The following is a 20,077-nucleotide window of genomic DNA, read 5'->3' on the forward strand; positions in this document are numbered from 1 at the left end:
GTTCTAATTATTTTAACCGTTTATCTGAATTATAAAAAATATATATAATATATATTAATTAAAATCAACGATTAAAACAAGTGAAACACCAATATTTTTGGTACACTTAAAATTTTTTCTAACATATGTAAAAAGCAATAGTAATAATAGTGTGCCACCCAATCTTTTATAGTAGTTTCCCTTTAGGCTGTGGTTTATTGTTTTGGGGCCAAAATATACATTCGTTTCACAACTTGAAATGCTGCAAAGTAGAGTTCCCATCAAGCCCCTTAGCAAAATGGTGCGCCATTAAATCTTTGATGGTAGTTTCCTTATAGACCGGGGGGTTTTCTGGGGATAACAATTCCTTTATTGGGCCATAAGTCTTGGATTTGCCTTCAACTTGGTCCCACTCCTGCCAATTTGAAAAGAAGCTAGCTATTGAAACTCTTGGCCCTCTATGATTCGACAAGACCCGGTGATAAACACTGACGAAACAATCATTTGTTATCAACTGCAAATGTAGTAAGGGAAGTTGATTAAATATTTACAGTGAATATCTGAGGTTTATTTTTTTATAAGAATGGCTTAAATATAGGATTCTTTTATTTAAATAATTAAAATATTTTATTTTTTAAAATGTATAACGCATAAAAAATTTGATTTTTTTAAGCCATGTGTTACTTCCAAGGTACCGAGACCCGAAAAACTAAAAAAACACCTTCAATATTCAATCACCAAAATAAGTAACAAGAAAGATATTACAAATTCCCGGTATATCCGGGATCGGACAAGTAATAAATGCGAAAATGAAATATGTGCATTTAAAGAAAAAAGTTTAATAACAAAAAGTTTTTAGCTATAATTAGTCTTTTATATTTAAAAATACAATAAAAACTAATAATAATTATAAAGAACGGTAATAATAATTTATATTAAATGAGTTAATTGAATTGATTTTTTTTTTGTTAAGTCGTTTATCATCATTCAATGGAGATACAAAATCTAAAAGCGGTCCTAATATAGTTTTATTTCTGTTAATTCAATTATTTTCATTCAAAATTCACAACTCTAATACCATTGCAAGCACAATTAGAAATTTAGTATAGGCCAAGAAATTTTATAAGAAGTCATCTTTATCATTACAAATAGTATGACAATTGAATTCGACCTTAATATGGTACCTATGATAGAAGGTGCTGATGAAAAATTTGAACAACAGATGGACTCATTCGACGAAGTTGTTGTCAGTTAATCAATTTTTGAGAATATAAAAAATCACACTAGTATGATGAGGTATGGTAATAAACTGAATTTTTTTCTTTTTTTGTGTTTTTATGTGTATTTATAATTATATTGTACTACTATGTTCATACACATAATATTCATACATTCATATACATAACATCCATAATTACATACAACTAACATCTAAAAATTAAATTCATGTTTATTAGATATTACATTTATACACGTATTATTTTTTAGTTATTGCATAAGTAACTATAAAGTTAACACAAATGTTTCTAAATTTGATCATAATTAAATTTAAAAAATGTCAAATTCTTAAATTAATTTATTCAATTAATAAATTTACTCATAACATCCATAAATTCATACACATAACATCCATAATTTTATATTAATAACATCCATAATTTGTACTCATAATATTCATAATTTCATACTTATGATGTCTATAATTAATAAATTTTTATAATTAATATTATCGAATTTTAAACTATATGTTTTATTATATTTTTCAAATTATCTCATATATGTACTAGTATCTTAATATCTGAGATACATACGGAATCAATGTTCATTTAGAACTGTTACAAATTTTGAAAGTTTGGGGTAAACTTTTTTTAAACTTCTTTGAAGTACTATTATAGGTCGACAATACACATGTGCACTCTGGGAACATCAACCAACAAAATACAATGTGATACGTAGTCAGGACATTATATTTTAAGGTTGGTTTGTCTCTCTCTTATCTTATGTCAAGTAATTAATTTCTTAATAATGACATATTTTGATATTTTGATCTGTTTAGTTTTGATTGATATGTTAAGATATTTTGACTTAATTAGTTAAAAAATATGTTAAAATAATGACATTTTACATTAACTTAATTTAAATAATTAGTTGATTTTTAATTAATTATTTTTTTTTAGATTTGATGAAGTTTTTTTTTATTGAATACTTAATTATATTAGGATATTACTAATTAATGTTCTTATATGATTATATTCATAAAATACTTATTTAATTAGTTAGAGGAGAACATTAGAAGATGATTAATTAATTTTTTAAATTTAGATGAAGTTTTTTCTTTTTGCCGAATACTTAATTAATGTTGTTATCCTAACAATTTTTAATGTTCTCTTCTAACTAATGTTGTTATATGATTATATGATTATATTCATAAAATAGAGGGCTCTATCTAATATTTAACTACGATTGTGACACAGGTTGGATGCTTTCAGACTTGATGAGGTACGATTCGCTTAGCTTTCTAATGTCTTACAGATATGGCTCTTCCATGGCTGATTAGATGGTTATATGTTTTTTCAGTTCCGATGGACATCTTACAATAATTCCCAGCAACATCACATGCATCTTGACTAGATTATAAGTGCTAGGGAGATTCGTACATGGAAAGCTGTAGTGCCAATGGTCATATAGAGAGATAGCCTCTAGAGTATCATTATATGGACAGGTCAAGAGACAGCTTGCGAGTCAACAGCACCAGTTAAAGGACCCGGTCAATGTGGACAAGTTTCTGTTCAAGATGGCTCGGGGCGGCAATATCAATACATGGTGGCCTTAGGTGCACCGCGAGTGGTATGACTTGTGGAGAGTGATGAATCCACATTTTATGGTGTTTATTTGCTTTAATTGAGTGGATTTTATTGACTTTTCTCACATTTATTCATTGAAATAGCATAGTTTTATGATTTTTTACTAAATTGTATTTGAAAGTAAAAATATGCTTTTTAGGCCTTATAATTGCTAAATTTTATTCACTTTATTCCCATTCGATGTCTTGATGTATTTGTTGAGTGATTTCATGCTTGTAAGGCAATTATGGATTGAAGAAGTGAGGACAAAGCATGCAAAAGTGGAGAATTCATGAAGAAATAGAGTTTGGAGCTTTTCAGCAAGTGTGCGTATGCACAGTGATGTGTGCGTATGAACGTTTGGAAGAGTGAGCGTGCGTACGCACGAGAAGAAAATCAACAAGTGTGTGTACGTACACACCTGTGAGTACGCACAAGTCCTGGCACGTGACTTTATTAAATGCAAAACGCTGGCAGCGAGTTTTGGCTTCCAAAGTCCAATCCAACTCGTTTCTGAAACTATTTCAAGTCTAATTCAAGAGAGAACAAAGGGAGAGCAATTAGGTTTAGTTTAGAACATATTTTAGGTAATTTTTAGAGAGAGAAGCTCTCTCTTCTCTCTAAAATTTACGGTAGATTAGTTAAATTTTTCTAAGATTTATGTTTTGATACTTGCTTTAATTTAGTTTTCTTTGCAATTTCTTGTCATTACATCTTTGCTCTCTTAGTTTTACTTGTTATTTTCTTTATTTCGTCATTTTTATGTTCATGCACTATTGTTGAATTTGGATTTCTATTAATGCAATTTGATGTTTCTTTGTTTATTGTTATTTAATTGAGTTGTTATTATTATATTCTTGCATTTCGTAGCTTTAGATTTTATTATTATTGCAATTTAATATGCTTTTATTTTTATGCACACCAAGTGTTTGATAAAATGTTTGGGTTAGTTTTAGTGTAGTTTTTCATACTCTTGGCTTGGAATTGAAGATCTAGGTGACCTTGAGTCATTGATGTCCATTCTTGATTGATATATTAGTGTAGTTAGTTGATTTGGTTTCCACTAACGCTAGTCTTTCACTAAGCTAATTAGTGAGTAGGCTAGAATTTTTGGATTGAGATCAATTATGCGTATTTGACTTATCCTCGATGTTAGGGTTGACAAAGTAGGATTAACTCTTCATAATCATCATATGTTTGTAGTCAATGGCTAGGATAGGTAACCTTAACTCTCAATCTTTGCCAAGAAGTTTCTAGCATTTGAATTTTTCTTTCTCTTGATTAATTGCCTTGAGTTTAATTGCTTTTGATATTTAGTCATTATTTGTTTCTTTAATTTCTTACTATTTACATTTCTTGTCTCTTGCTATCATTCTCCATTTCCTTATAGCCAATAATTATACACTTCATTTCAATTCCTAGAAAAAACGATCCGGGACTTAAAACTCCCGTTTATTTGATTTGGATTGTGACAATTCTTTATTTTAAACTTTGATGTGAGGATCTATTACCAGTTTGGACTATGCTTACAACGAAATACTTAATTTCTATTGAAAAATTCTAATCTGGCATAAATCTCCATCATCAGAGAGCCCGTGGCCAGTAGTAGCACATGGTGATCATTGACGATGTCCATAATCCTCAACCCACATAGGAGTACTTAAAATGATGGTAGGGAGAATGTCGAGTTAGGTTTCTATCTAGGGAGGGTGTCTTGGCTGATTCGAGAGTTGCGGCCCTGCCTGCAAACATCCTCCCGACTGCTTTGAGAGAAAATGTCTTAGACCTTCCACGGGATATTTCAGATTGCAAGCAACAGGCAAGGAGGCAAGTCAGATATGATATTTAGAGACCAATTCGGAAGGTTCGGAATCAGCGAGGGAGGCGTGCACCTACGGATGGTCAATTGTCAGATGAAAGGAGGTTGAGTATGCATACTAGGAGGATATCCTTGAGGATCCTCCAATGACAACACAGCAGGATATGCCATCGTCTGGCTTCTTTGCTGGTCATTTGGCGGACATTGCGATAGAGTTCATGCCAGAGTCCACCTCAGGGGCACAACAGTATAATTCCTCCTCAACAGCAGTGCAACAGCATTGGGACATGTCATAATGGGATCATGCTAATTTTGACCTGAACACACCATAATGGGTATCATTCGACGAGTTATATGACCTTATGCATGCACCTGGGGATGTCATGGACGTTCTGGCAGATCGGTATCATGGTAGGAGTGACCAGTTGATTCATAAGGCAGGTCAGCCATCCACATCTTGGGTCCCCACACACACTTCGCTGACAGGACCTTATAGACTCAAGCCATATATGCCTCCTGTCGCGTAGCAGCAATTCTACCACCATGGGAATATACATACACTTCCCCACATATGAGGCTACAATAACTCTCCTAGAAGAATCACTCTTGTTAGAGACCCGGTTTTAGCAACGTAATCTAAATCAAATTCACTCTTGTCTTCTTCAACATGATCATGAGGTTTGGCAAAGTGATCGGTGTTGCCATCACCGAGACTACCTGTGGGATCAAAGTGGATGAGCCACAACTACCACCTAGGTCATGAATCGCAGCATACCACTCTATCACATGTTATGACGTTATCCAAACATGTATGTCAAACATTATGCTCACATGCTGATTAGCTTTGACCCAAATTATCTTGTTAAGAAACTCTCTATTCGGTAGAGCTGATAGGAATCTATATGCAACTCTCACAACCTCCTTAGAACCTATTGTCCCCATGTTGCTCAAGATGACATTTTTTAGCACATCTAGAAAATCAAGATGGCAAGTGTGTAATATCACATGTGAATTACACTCAAATATGATTCTTTTCTCACTGTTTCTTTTAATTCCATTGGGATAAACTACCAAAACTAACCATATCTCGGGTATACTGGGCAAAATTACTTTCTGGCCTTATCTGGGTACTCAACATCCTGGATATGTACAACTATGTAGTTGTACCATATCCTGAGTGTAGTCGATCTACTTTTTTTTCAGTTGCTCCTTATCTCAGGTACACAGTACCTAAATTGTGTTTTTATTGGTTTATTAGGTTGTGTACCCAAGATGTGTGTGTATGTAAAATTGTAATTTATCTACACATTATATATTTTAGTAAATATAATATTTTATTTAGGATTAACTATCAATTCTGCCTCTAAATTATCAGAACGCTGATAAATTAACCCTCATTTTTGTTAAGGATAAAAATAAAAATGCTACTACAATACTCAATCATAGGAAAAACCTTTTTTGTTAACGAAAATACCAGAGGTGGCAAATAGAAGACAAATATGGCATTTGTAATTGATGACGTGACATTGTTTTACCTTAAACCCAAATTAAAAACTGTAACATCCCTAATTTCTTGCACCAACTTCTCATACCACCCCTTTTTCTATACTAAATCCAACACTATCACAATCCCAGCACCAACATGATCACCCACCATGAGCACTGCCCTCTCCTCTTACTCGTAGTAGCTACCCTCTCCTCTTTTCTCCTTTATGCTCCTCTTCTCTCCATAGTTACCATCTCCTCTCTTCTCCTGTTCTAGCTACACGCAACAATAGCCACAAAGATAGGGTTCTCACCAGAAAGCAATGCTCAAAGTCTGTGTAGTCACCGTGGCAATAGTTGGAGATCCAAAAGGTAGGAGCACCAAGAGTTGTAGTTTTTGAGAAGCTTTTGATAGAAGCTACAAAGGATACGGGTGTCAAGTGTCTCAATGTTGTCCATCGGTAGTGCGACGCACATCTAAGCATTGTTGAAATGAAAGAAAAGGTTGAAAGCTAGAGAAGAGCGCAAGCTGGTCAAGGTAGTCTATGTGTGGTCATCGTTATGTGAACAATGGCCACCGGAGGTCTCCAACCGTGGGTAGTGCGGCTACAGGGGTGTCAGTGAGGAGATTGTGGACGAGGATTATGTCATAGGGCTTTCCCTTTATCTCTCGCTTTGTATCTGCTCTCATTCAAGGCTTCCTATATGCATTGTTGGTGGATTGATCTAGAGTAGGATAAGCAGTAATGAAATTGGAGTTAATGGGAATGAAATTGAAAATTTTTAAAATCTAAAATATTGAAAATTTTAGTGGATATGATGAAAGGTGAAATGATATGGCAGCGGTGGTGGTAGTGGTGGTGGTGGCGGCAGCGACGGCAGTGGCAATGGAGACTTTGGTGGATTGATGAGAGGGAGAAATTAAATGAAGGTGGTGGAAAGCAAGAGAAGATGTTATAGAGAGTGAAGATGTAAAAGAGAATCAGATGAAACGAGATGTAAATATGATAGATGCTATTTGTACATCTCTATATACCATATCAGTCTGTTCTGTTAGTGAACACTGTTTTAATGATTGAACATTTCTGTAATATTTTTAAATTTTAGTAAGGAATTTTGTCGTTAACAAAAGTGAGGGTTATTTTTATGTTATTTTTATGAGAATTATTTTCAAAAAGTAACGCCATTACACATAAGTGCAAATTGATAGTTTATACTTTTATTTATTTAAATAAAAAATCCCTTAAATATATGACAACTAACCAATACACAAGAAATATTGTTGCAATGGATCAAACCTCACATCAGCAAATCCAATGAAAATACCCCCAATAAAAGAATAAGTGCATTATTGTTTATAAGGTGTAACAGTGTAATGGTAAATAAAAAATAAAAAATAAAACATGCATATTTCATGAATGCACCTTCAACAATGTATCGTACAATTTGCACTTATGTGTAATCGTTACCTTTAAGCTTCTTAGTTCAATCAATGCTTAGAATTTTTTATCTTTTTATGATACACAGATCGATAGACCAGAGAAAATGTTAAACTGAATCGATGGTACAGAATGCAATCTTGTGGGTAAAAGGAGATGCTATACCAGATAAAGAAGAAGAAGTTGCAATGATATGCGGTAAGTTATTTCCTTTTCATCTGTTTTTCTTTTAGAAATCAGTTCTTCAATTTTTGTTTTTAAAAACACTGCATATAAATTGGACTAAAAATATTGATGGATTGAAGATAAATATATGTTAGGCGATTGCTATGGTGCTTTACAAAAGGTGTATGTTATTGCAAATATATGTATGCATGAACTCAAATATTTTATGTATGTAATTTTGATGAATGACAATTATAAAATAAGCTTCATGATCATTAAATAACAACAAAAAGAAGAAAGTGAAATCTAAATTATAAAAAGTTTAGCATCTAAGACTTAGATAATTTTAATCAATAACTAAATTTTTTTCGTACATGTGAAAATGTTTTTGAAATTAAGGTTGTTCTTCAATAACAAAGAGTAAGAAACAGTTGTCACCACCTTTTATATCCAGCGAATCCACCTTGAATCAAAACCAAACTTTTCTAGAATAAATTATAGGAATTGCCACTTAATTCTATGATATGCTTTGCTCATATTAAGCTTCAAAGTTATCTCATTCACAAACCCCTCTTCTTTATCTTCAAATAGTGCATGCATTCATGGACTATAAGAATATTGTCAGAGATTGGCTAGCCTTTCATAAAGTCACTTTAGAAATAAATTTGTAGACAATAGAAGATAGGCTAATAGGTGTTGGTCCATTACCTTTGCATCTGGGATCTTTAGAATTAGACAAATATGAGTGTGATTGAAGCCTTTTAATATTCGGCCACTAACAAAAAAACTTCGGATTGCTTTAAAGACATCAACCACCATAATATCTCAATAGAATTGAAAAAATTTAGAAGTGAATCCGTCATCACCTGGGGCACTCTGGCAATGAACACTAAAAAATGCTCTCTTAACATCCTCTAATGAGACCAAACATAGTAATAAACTCCATTTTATCATTCTAAATTGTGTTAAAAAGTATGGTGTTTATCAACTAACTTACACAATTTTGGCTTAATTAACTGAGTTTTTTGAATCTTGCTTCTGATAAAGTTGTGGTAGAAAACATACTTTCTGTTATTCTAATTGTTAATTTCTTAATCTCTTTTTATGTCATTTGATGCCATGATGAAGTTTCTTTAAGTGTTTTAGCGTTAAGGTACATCAACGATCTCAAAGGATGACAGGGAATGGAGCGAAGAAGCAAATTCGAAAAGCAATTTGGAAGAGAAGCTGATTGGCAGCTTGCTTAAACGGGATTATCTCACTTAAATGAGATTCCTGCTTGAGCGGAACTTTCTCACCTAAATGAGAATCTTGTGCAAACGATATTTTCTCGCATGAATGAAAATCTCACGTGCGTGAGGTAGGATCGCGTGCCTTGATTAATGAAACACATGTATTTAGGTTTTGGGCTTCCCAAGGGCTCATAGCAGCTATTTGAGATAATATTTGGAAGCCAAGATATGGAAGAGGAGGACATATTATAACATACACATTCATTTTTCTTTTTTTTTTAGGGTTTAGGATCTTGAATTCTAGGTAGAGAAGCTCCAACTTCTCTCTAGAATTCAAAGGTTTCTTATGAATTTCTCTCTTGTTTTTAGATTTTAGTCTGTTTAATTGTAGTTCTTAGTTTATAATTTCTTGTTTTGCTACTCTAATGTCTTACAATTTCTTGTTAGTTCTTTAATTTTGTAATTTTAAGTCCTTGAATCCTTGTTAAATTTTCAATTCTCTTTAATGAATTTGATATTTTATGCTATATTCTTGCTTATTTAGGATGTTATTGTTGCTTTTTTGAATTGAGTAGTTGTACTTTTTATTATTCTTATAATTTATGATGCTTTATTTTTATGCACACTTTATTTGATAAAATATTTACATTAGTTATGGAATAGATTTTCTCTTTCTTGGCTTGGATTGAAAACTTGGGTGATCTGGAGTTACTAATATCCAAGTTGATTAATAATTTAGAGATATTAATTAATCTTATTTCTGCTAATGCTAATCTTTTACTAATTCAATTAGTAAGTTAGTTAGGACTTGTAGATTATGATTAATTAAGTCTAATTGACTTTTTTCAATTTGTAGAGGTTGACAAATTGGGTTCGCTCGTTGTAATTATTATGTTGTGGTTAGTAACAAGGATAGTGATCCTTAACCCTCAACCATTGCCAAGATTTTTTGAACATTTGAATTTACTTTCTTCTACTAGTGAATAACCTTAATTACTCTTAGTTTAAATTTTCTTGACATTTACATTTCTTGCTCTTTTAATTTCTTGCTATTTAAATTATCACCATTTTCGATCAAATCCCATTTTTTCTATAGCCAATGATTGAGTACTCTATTATGATTCTTAGCGAGAACAACCTAGAACTAAACTCTTGTTATTATTTTAAATCTTTGTGACATCTTTGAACTAAACTTTCAGAGTGTTAAATTCCAGTTTAAAGCTACAACAAAACTTGAGCTTTTAAACTTGTAATTTTTCTAAACCAGTACTTAGCACTCATCATGGAGCGACTTACGATTCATGGCAGGGGTAACTTTAGCATCAAAATCATTAAAAAGAGTGGCTGGATCAGCATTGTTAGTGAAAGTAAACATCTTAAAATATTCCCATTACAAGAACAACGCTGAGTACTGTTGAATTTAGCATCGGACGTTACCGACGGATTTAGCGTCGGATCCACTAGCAGTTATGAGTGAAAATTCGCTCCTTGAAAAAATATCATTAGATTCGATATTCCATCACTAAATCCGAAGGTATTTAGTGGCGTAAATTTTTATTTTATTTGTGCCAATTTTTCCATCAAATTGTAAGACGAAATTTTTTCCGACAGTAGCGGATTTAAGTGAAACGCATTGTTTAGGTAACTACAAATTACCTTATCGGCAAATCAATCGGTCAGTAAATCCGCCAATAAAATTGGGTTAAAATTATAACGCACTTCTTCCTCACTTTTCCGAACTCTCTCTCTTCTCCTGTCCTCTCTCTCATCTCCGCTACTCCATTGAAGTTGCTGCCATTGCCATCACCTGGAGCTACTGCTGTTGCCACTGCTGCGCATTGTCATTACTGCTGCTGGAGCTGTCGCCGTCGTTGCCGCTATTGGTGTCCATTCTCATTAGAGGTTCTCACTTTGTCGCCGTCACTGCTACCTCCTGTCACCACCATCTTCCAGCCACCATCAAAGTTGAGAATTCTATAGTTATTTTATTTTTTTTAAAATTTTTTCTTTGTGAGTTTAAGGTATTGTTAGGGGTTTTCAATAAAATTATTGATTAATTTTGTTTAATAAAGTGGATGATTAGAATTTGTTATGTTAATTTAGTATAACTAGAAATTATATAATGTTAGTGTAGGTTATGGAAGAGTAAAATTAAGAGTGTTTAAGTTGTTGAAAGATTTTATTTGAGTATTAAGAGTGCTTGAGCTAATCGAAGATTTTATTTGAGTTTAGTGAATCAGTTTCTTTCAATTGCATTTAATTTATATCAGTTATTTTTCTTATGCCTGTTGTTAATTTGGAGAAATTAAAATTAGGTTTTAGCTAATTTCAATGTCGAGTTTTATTTATTCCTTGCAAATTAGTTTTTGATATAGTTTTACCTTGTGAATGTAATAAGTTGTTCTTTTTATTAGAATAGTGCTATTTTCTTTAAGATCAATTGGAGTTAGCTTATTTATTAGTCTGTGCAGTATATTCTAGGTTAGTTTTCTATTTTTAAATATACTGAATTGTTTAAGTTTTATGTCAGACTTGCTTTTCCTAGGATAAAGTTTTAGGACTGAAGTGAGAGAAGGTTGTGTAGTGGCGCCTTCTCGAAACATTTCTTTGCTAAAAAATTGTGGAGTTATAAGAGGTTGAGAACTAGAACAACTAGGATTTGATATTTTATTGCATGCGTCTTTGTTCTATTTTGGTTTGTGAGAAAATGATAATTGGTTTTGGTAGGAGATTCTAATTATAGTGGAAACTCTGCCAAATTTTCTAAAAAATTTAATAAGTTATGTTGTTGGTTGAATTTTAGGGTTTTTGTTGAAAAATAATTCCCATCCATCATTGTGGATGTACGGTAGGGATAACAATGGACCAGGGGGTTTAAACTTGAGTTCTTTAAGAGGGTTGATGAGTTTGTTGCATATATCTTCAACATAGAACCGTTTAAGTCTCAAAGAGTATCTAGGTATCTTGCTATAAGTATCGACTGACTAAGTGGTTAGGGCATTCAGATATAACACTTTATCTCTACTATAATGGGTTCAAGGATGGCTAGTGGATGTGGATGGAACATGGAAAGATGGATGAGTAGGGAATTAATCAGTCTGCCTTGAATTCCAATAGGTCTGAGGGTTGATCAACGAGAGTTCGGGTGGTTAGAGAACTAAACATGGAAGAAATGAATTGGGAGGGAACCAAGAGAGATACATCGAGATGGTACTTGATGTGACTGGTGTGTTCGATATAGAAGATGCTGAAGAAGAGCCTAACCTAGATGCAAAGAGATTTTATCATCTATTAGAATCTATTGCAAAACCTTTGTTTGAGGTGTGCGTTTATTCAAAATTGTCTGCATGTGTTAGAATTATGAGTATTAAGTCCGAGTCAAATCATACAAAGAATCCTTTGATAACTGGGACACCTTTTGCAACGAATTAGTACTTGGCGGGACTACTTCTATCCACCAAAGCCACTATAAAGCAAAGAAGTTAGTTTTGAAGTTAGGTCTAAATTCGGTGAAAATCGATTGTTGTTTGAATGTTATATGTTGTATTACAAGGGGGACGTGGATATAATTGCTTGCAGCTTTTGTGATGCACCGAGGTTTCAAGTCGAGAGAGAACAGATTGGTAAATAACATGCCAAGAGAGTTCCACACAAACGGATGTACTACTTGTCCCTAATTCCTAGGCAAAAATAATTGCATGTATTGATGAGTCCAGCCCCTTACATGACCTGGCATAGTAACAACAAGAGAGATGACCGTTTTATGATGCACCTATCATATGGGGATGCTTAGAAGCATTTTGATCGGGTCCACCCTACATTTGCGAATGACCTTAGAAATGTCAGATTAACTTTGTGCTCTGATGGGTTTGCACCGAACTCTAATTTTGGTAATGCTTACACTTGTTGGCCTATTGTGGTGACTCCTTATAACCTATCTCCCGATATGTGCATGAAGGATCCATACATGTTCCTAACTTATATCATACTTGGTCCAAGCAACCCAAAGGCCAAAATAGATGTCTTCTTGTAACCCTTGGTAGATGAGTTAATGGAGTTGTGGATTGATGGTATAGAAATATATGATATTTTAATGAGGACAAACTTCGAACTGCATGTTGCGTTGATATGGACCATTAACGACTTTCCTGCATATAGGATGTTATCAGGTTGGTCCACTCACGGAAGAGTGTCGTGTCCCATTTGTATGTAGGATACAAAGGCATTTTGGCTGACGAATGGGGGTAAAAATTCATGGTTTGGTTGTCATCGAAGGTTCCTCAATATTGATCATCCTTTTCGGCACAACAAAGACTCATTTAGGAAGAATAAAACTAAATAAGAAGACGCACTGGTGAGGTTGAATGGTTTGCAAGTTTGGCATCGTGTTAGTAGAATCACAAGGATTGTTGATAATGGGACAGGGTTGAGACCACTAGGATATGACAGGGAGCATAATTGGACAAATCAAAGTATATTTTGGGAGTTGCCTTATTAGAAAGACAACTTGGTTCGTCATTTTCATGACTGATGCACATTGAAAAATACGTGTCTGGTAATATCATGTACACCATAATGGACGATGAGCGAACAAAAGATAACAATAAGGCAAGGTTGGACTTGGTGGACATTTGCAGGCGGCTATATCTGAACTTAAAGAGACTTGAGAACGGAAGGTGGGTTAAACCAAAGGCGATGTTCACTTTAACAAAGGACCAGAGACAAAATGTTTGTAGGTGGATTAGAGGATTGAGGTTTTTTTATGGTTATGCCTCTAACTTGGGTAGGTGTGCAAATGTCTCACAGGATAGGTTTGCTACGTTGAAGAGTCATGATTGTCATGTCTTTATGGAGTCATTGCTTCTTGTCACATTCAGAGAACTTCCTATCAACATCTAGAAACTCTTCACAAAAATAAGTGAGTTCTTTAGGGAGTTATGTACTACAAAACTTAATGTTAATAATCTCATAGTCATGGAGAAGTACATTTCCATCATACTTTGTAAGTTAGAGAGGATATTCCCTCCAAGGTTTTCTGATGTTATGGAACACTTAACAGTCCACCTGCCTTACGAAGCAAGATTATGTGGGCCGGTCCAATTTAACTGGATGTACCATTTTAAGAGGATAATTGGATCCTTCAATTGCACCATAAAAAATGAAGCTCGGATCGAAGGAAGCATCTGTGAAGCATTCCTAGCTAAAGAAATATCCGTATTTTTATCTTTCTATTTTGAGCCTCATGTTGAATCACGTAGAATAAGGGTGGGAAAAAATGATGAGAGGGGAGAATCCTCGTCAAATAGAACAATCTATCCAATATTTATTCTAGAAGGAGTTACAATGGGTGCAGGTAGTGAATATTGGTTAGAGAAAAAGAAAATTGATGCCATACGTTGATAAACCCCAATTTTGTGGTTTATCTTGTGCTTATTTTGGGGGATTTTATCACCTTTTCTCACATTTATTCAATGAAATAGCATGGTTTTGTAATTCTCCCTTAATTTGTGCTTAATTGTAAAAATATACTTTTTAGGCCCTTAAATTGGTGATTTTAATTCACTTTAATTCCATTCGATGCCTTGATGTGTTTGTTGAGTGATTTTAGGTTCATAAGGCAAGTATTGGATGGAAGAAATGAAGAGGAAAGAATGCAAAGTGGAGAAGCCATGAAGAAATGAGCATTTGGAGAATTGAGGGCCACGCGCACGCGCCATGCACGCGTACGCGTTGATAAAACCATATTTTATGATGTATTTTGTGCTCAATTTAAGTGATTTACTCAATCCTTCACCCACTTATTCATGTAAATTGCATGGTTTTACTTTTTCTTCCTTACTTTATGATATATATGAAAACATATTTTCTTATGCTTTAAAAATATTAATTTTTAATTATCCTTTATTACCATTCGATGCCGTGATTTGTGTGTTAAGTATTTTCAGGTTTCATAGGGCATGAATGGCTTAGAGGACAGAAAGGAAACATACAAAAATGGAAGGAAAGCACAAAAATGGAGTTTTGAAGAAAAGGCAGCGACGCGAACGCATGGACGACGCGGCCACGTGCCTAGCGCGAAAAGGCATCGACGCACACACGTGACTGACGCGGACGCGTGCCTTGAGCAGAACGCAAATGATGCGTACGCGTGACCGACGCGTACGCATGACAAGGAAAACTCCCAGATGACGCGAACGTGTGACAGACGCCACGTACCAGAATCTGCAGAAAACGCCCCCAGCGATTTCTGTACCCTTTTTCGGGCCAATTCTGAATCCAGAAACACAGAATATAAGCCAGAGAGTGGAGAAAAAAAGGACAACTTATCATACATTCACAATTCAAAATTTTAGATTTAGATGTAGTTTTTAGAGAGAGAGAGGTTCTCTCCTCTCTCTTAGGATTACGATTCCTCTTAAAGGAATTAGGATTTCTTCTTCTCAATTTCCAGGTTTAATATTCCTTTTATTTATTTTCTCAATTTATTTTATGAACTCTTTATGTTTGGATTGATTTTCTTTTATTAATGCAATTTGAGGTATTTCAGAATTATGATTGCTTTCCTTTATTTATCTAAATAATTTAGATTTTTTCCTGTTGGCTTTGGTTGATTAATTGGTAACTCTTGAGTTGTCAAACTCATCATGATTGATAATTGTTATCTTTGCTGATTGATTTAAATTCCTATAACTCTAATCTTTCCTTAGGAGTTGACTAGGACTTTAGGTGTTAAATTGATTTATCCACTTGACTTACCTTCATAGTTAGAGGTTGACTTAGTGGGGAGCAAAATATAATTCTCATCACCATTGATAAGGATAACTAGGATAGGACTTCTAATTTTCATACCGTGCCAAGAGTTTTATTAGCTATTGATTTATTAATTCCTGCAATCTATTTTTTCTCATTCAAACCTTTTTCAAAAACCCAAAAATATTGTTTTCCATAACCAATAATAAATCGTACTTCCTTGCAAGTCCTTGAGATACGACCCGAGGTTTAAATACTTCGGTTATAAATTTTATTGGGTTTGCTTAAGTGACAACCAAAACTTTTGTACGAAAGGATTCTCTGTTGGTTTAGAAACTATACTTACAACGCGATAATATTTGTGAAAATTCTTTACCGATAGAAATCAGATCGTCACGCGTGAGTAGAGGTTTTGCTAGCGACGTGCACGCGTCAAGCACGCGCACTCGTGATGTTCGGCACGTGACCCACTTAAAGTGAAATCGCTGGGGGCGATTTCTGAGCTGCCTAGGCCCAAATCCAGCTCGTTTCTGAGGGTATTTGATGCAGAATTGAAGATTGAGCAAAGGAGGAGCAATTGTTGGTAGCTTAGCATCATGTAGTGTAGTTTCTAGAGAGAGAAGCTCCATCTTCTCTCTAGAATTAGGTTAGGTTAGGTTAATCTCTCTTAGATCTAGGTTCAATTTCATGTTTTCATCTTGTTTCCTTTACAATTTCTTGCTTCTACACTTTCATTCTCTTAGTTGTGATGTTAATTTTATTTTTATACCCTCTTTTATGTTTAGGAATGCTCATGTTAGATTTGAATCTACTTTAATGCAATTGGATGTTTGATGTTCTTTTATTGTTGATTTGAGTTGTGAATTTAGTTTTCTTGCAATTGGTAGTTGGTAGATTTATTATTCTTGCACATTTATTATGCTTTCCTTTTATACATTCCAAGTGTTTGACAAAATGCTTGGTTGGATGTTAGAGTAGATTTTGAGCATTTTTGGCTTGGAAAGAGTAATTAGGTAATCTTGAGTCATGAATACCCAACTCATGTTGGTGATCTAGAGTTGTTAGCTAGTATTATTTTCATTAACTCTAATCTCTTGCTAATTCACTTAGTGAGTTGATTAGGACATTTGGATTGATATTAGCTAGTCTTGTTTGAGTTTCTCTCATGGAAGATAACTTACACCTTCTTCCAACGTTGGAGATGACGAAATAGGATAAATTCTTGTTAATCATCGTTATTAGTGACTAGGATGGAAAGCCTATGATCTCAACCCTTACCATGAATGTCTCTCTCTTTATTAATTGCTCTCTTTAATTGCTTGTTTGACTTACTTTTCTTGCCCATTTAAATTCTTGCCCCTTTTACCAATCAAACCCCTTGTCCCTTCATAGCCAATAATTGACCACTTCATTATAATTCTTGTGAGATAACCCGGAGTCTAAATACTTCGGTTAATTTTCGTTGGGGTTTGTACTCGTGAGAAAACGAAAACTAAATTTGACTCGAAGATTGACTATCGGTTTGGACTATACTAACAACGGAAATATTTTGTGGAATTCCGAACTGGTGTAAATTCTTGTATCAAATTTATGGCGTCATTGTCGGAGAATTGCAATGGTGCTATGTTATTGGCTATTGTATATATTGTGAATAGCTTGATTTTTGGTTTGTTTGTTGGTTTTTTCTAGTTGTAGGACTTTATCTTATTTATTTCTTGTTAGCTTTTGTTTTTATTTTCTCTTTCACCATGAATTCTCACCCCTTTGGCTATGCGTTTGGTTTAAACTATGTTGTAGGAAATGGAAGCTTCAATGAGGATGTGCATCAAGGATTTGGAAATCAAAGGAGGGAGGAGACCCAAGCTTATGAACAATCTTCTTGGCAACAACCTCCTTCCAAACCAAGTTTGACAAGAGTGCTTGAGGATATGACTACTCTCCTCACGGAGATGTGCAAGGACCAAAAAGCATTTTATTCTTATCAAGCCGTTCAAGCGTCACCCCAACATAACTACTCTCCAGATTCTTATGGGTATAATCATAATCCTAATGCATACTAATTTAATGTATGTGATGACCCTTATTGTGATTGTCAACCACAACCACCACAGACATATGATCCCTTCCTTCAACATGATTTTGAACCACTTTACTCGCAAGCTCCTTACCACCAAACACCTCCATATGACCCTAATCATTATCCATCATACCAACCACCTTTGAGCCATATGAACCATACATGGAACCACAATAATTCCAACACAATTACTCCCAAGAACCACCTCAATATGCACCATCTCCATACCCTTCCCAAGATGAACTACCTTCCAATTATGAATCCTTTCCCTCAAATAATGAACCCTCTCTTCCACCACCGCCCCCCAATGAAGCCCTCACGCTAGAACTAAGAGATCTTGACTCTCATATCCAAAGGCAACAAGAGGGGATGGAAAAGGAGTTTAAGGAGCTAGAAGCCAAGTTAGCTACTGTGAGTGAAGCCATTAACCACATAGCCTCCCACCTAAGCTCATGCATTCCAAGTACTCCCATTGACAAATGTGGAGAAGCAATTAAGGAGCATAGTGAGGGAGTGAGTTTGGAGCTTCAAGGTGGAGAAGATGAGTTGAAGCAAGAATTGTTACAAGGGGAGAAAGTTGAGATAATTGAGTCGGAAGAAGTGGTTGAAGATCTAGGAGATGTTGGAAGTCCATGGGAGTATAGAATCATAGAGCCCTCTTCCAAGAAGCTTGATATTGATATTAAGGAGGGTGTACAACCTCCAAGGCCTATCATGGTGGAAAACTTTGAAGAGGTTGATCAAGAGATAGATTCAATCATTGATGAATTCTTATGTACAATTGAATCCTGCCCTGTTGGGCTTGACATAGAGATTAAGGAAGAAGATACCTCACCTCCCATACCCTTGGTAAGCAATGAAGAAAAGATTGAATTATAAGGAAGGTACCAAGAGGAAGAGGTTGAGCAAGAAGCAAGCTCCATCATTAAAGATGATTTCACACCAACTAATGTGTCTTTTGAAATTGATGAACCTACCTCATTGTGTTATGAAATTGATGACAAGGAGGACCATGCACAACCTCCGACACATGGTTTGAGCAATGAAGGGTGTATAGAAGAAGTTGGTGAGCAAGGAATTGAATTTAAAGAAGCTTGCAAAGAGGTGGAAGTTGCAAAGGAAGACCACAAGGGAATGGATCTCGCATTGGCTAAGTGTGGGAGGTCCCCTTCCTAAGTCACCACCATCCTACACAACATTCAAGTGGGTAAAATTCTTATCCCTAAGCTTTACCTTCTCACTTGAATATGGTTTGCTTGAAAATGATAGTCAACTTAGAGCCCTTTGTGGAGTTGAGAGTAGGAGAGAGTTGTGTAGTGGTTGGAGACATCCCTCTAAGTTCATGATGGTTACATGCTCGAAGTTGAATAGCAATGGTTGGTGTAGAACCAAATTGCAATGGCCTAGGAGAATGTTTGGATGCTCAATTGAGAATTCACAAGCCTTGTCACCCAAATTTAACTATGGTAGTCAATGGAAAGATGGGTGCAAGAACAAGGTTTGGGACCCCAGAATCCATTTCAACAATCAAAACTCTTGGGGCTTTGTCGTTTACTTAAGCTTATTTGAAGGCTTTATGCGCCTAATTTGGGATCCCGGTGGACATTGGAGATGCAAACATTGGTGGGGATTCAAGGATAAATTCAAGCATAAACCACCATAGCAAGGACCCCCACTAAATGTCTAACTTAAGGACAATAATCAAAAGTGCTAGGTGGGAGACACCCCACCATGGTATCATTTTTCCTTTTGTAAATATTGGTAATATTAGCTTAATTTCATGTTTTTATTGGTTTGTTGAGTTTAGTTGGTAGTTTAATATGTTGAATAAGGTTTTATGGTGTTTTGGTAGTTGTTTGGAGGTTTGGAAAGCTTGATTTGGTGCAAAAACCTGAAAAATTTTGAACAACAGGGCACCAACTCACGCGCACGCGTGCATGACGCATACGCGTGAATCAAGCATTTTCAACCATCCACGCGCACGCGTACGCGTGGATGCAAATTTCTCACCTCCAAGCCATTTTCCCGAGAGTTGTGCCTGCACTGTGCGCATTTTGTGCCTTTCGCGCAAGGCTACCCACGTGTACGCGTACAGGATGCATATGCATCGCTCTCAAAATAACCCATCGACGCGCACGCGTGACTCGCGCGTACGCGTCGCTCCCATTTCACCACTCCACGCGCACGCATGACAGATGCGTACGCGTGGGCATCTTTTCTCAATCATCTTCTTTTATTCTCTTCTTTCCATTTCTTTCCTTCTACTTTCTTCTTCTCCTCTCTTTCCC

The 20,077-nt window shown here is 35.1% G+C and overlaps 1 protein-coding gene across 1 annotated transcript in view; it reads right to left on the reverse strand.

Moving 5' to 3' along the window:
- LOC107639378 (1-aminocyclopropane-1-carboxylate oxidase homolog 1) overlaps positions 129-20,077 on the reverse strand; it is a 39,414-nt gene continuing 19,465 nt past the window's right edge. The window contains exon 3 of the mRNA XM_016342850.2: positions 129-493. Coding sequence (XP_016198336.1) covers positions 227-493 — 267 coding nt within the window. The 3' untranslated portion in view covers positions 129-226. The remainder of the gene's footprint in view (positions 494-20,077) is intronic.

The sequence above is a fragment of the Arachis ipaensis genome, chromosome B04 (assembly GCF_000816755.2).
Source record: "Arachis ipaensis cultivar K30076 chromosome B04, Araip1.1, whole genome shotgun sequence".
Lineage (NCBI taxonomy): Eukaryota > Viridiplantae > Streptophyta > Magnoliopsida > Fabales > Fabaceae > Arachis > Arachis ipaensis.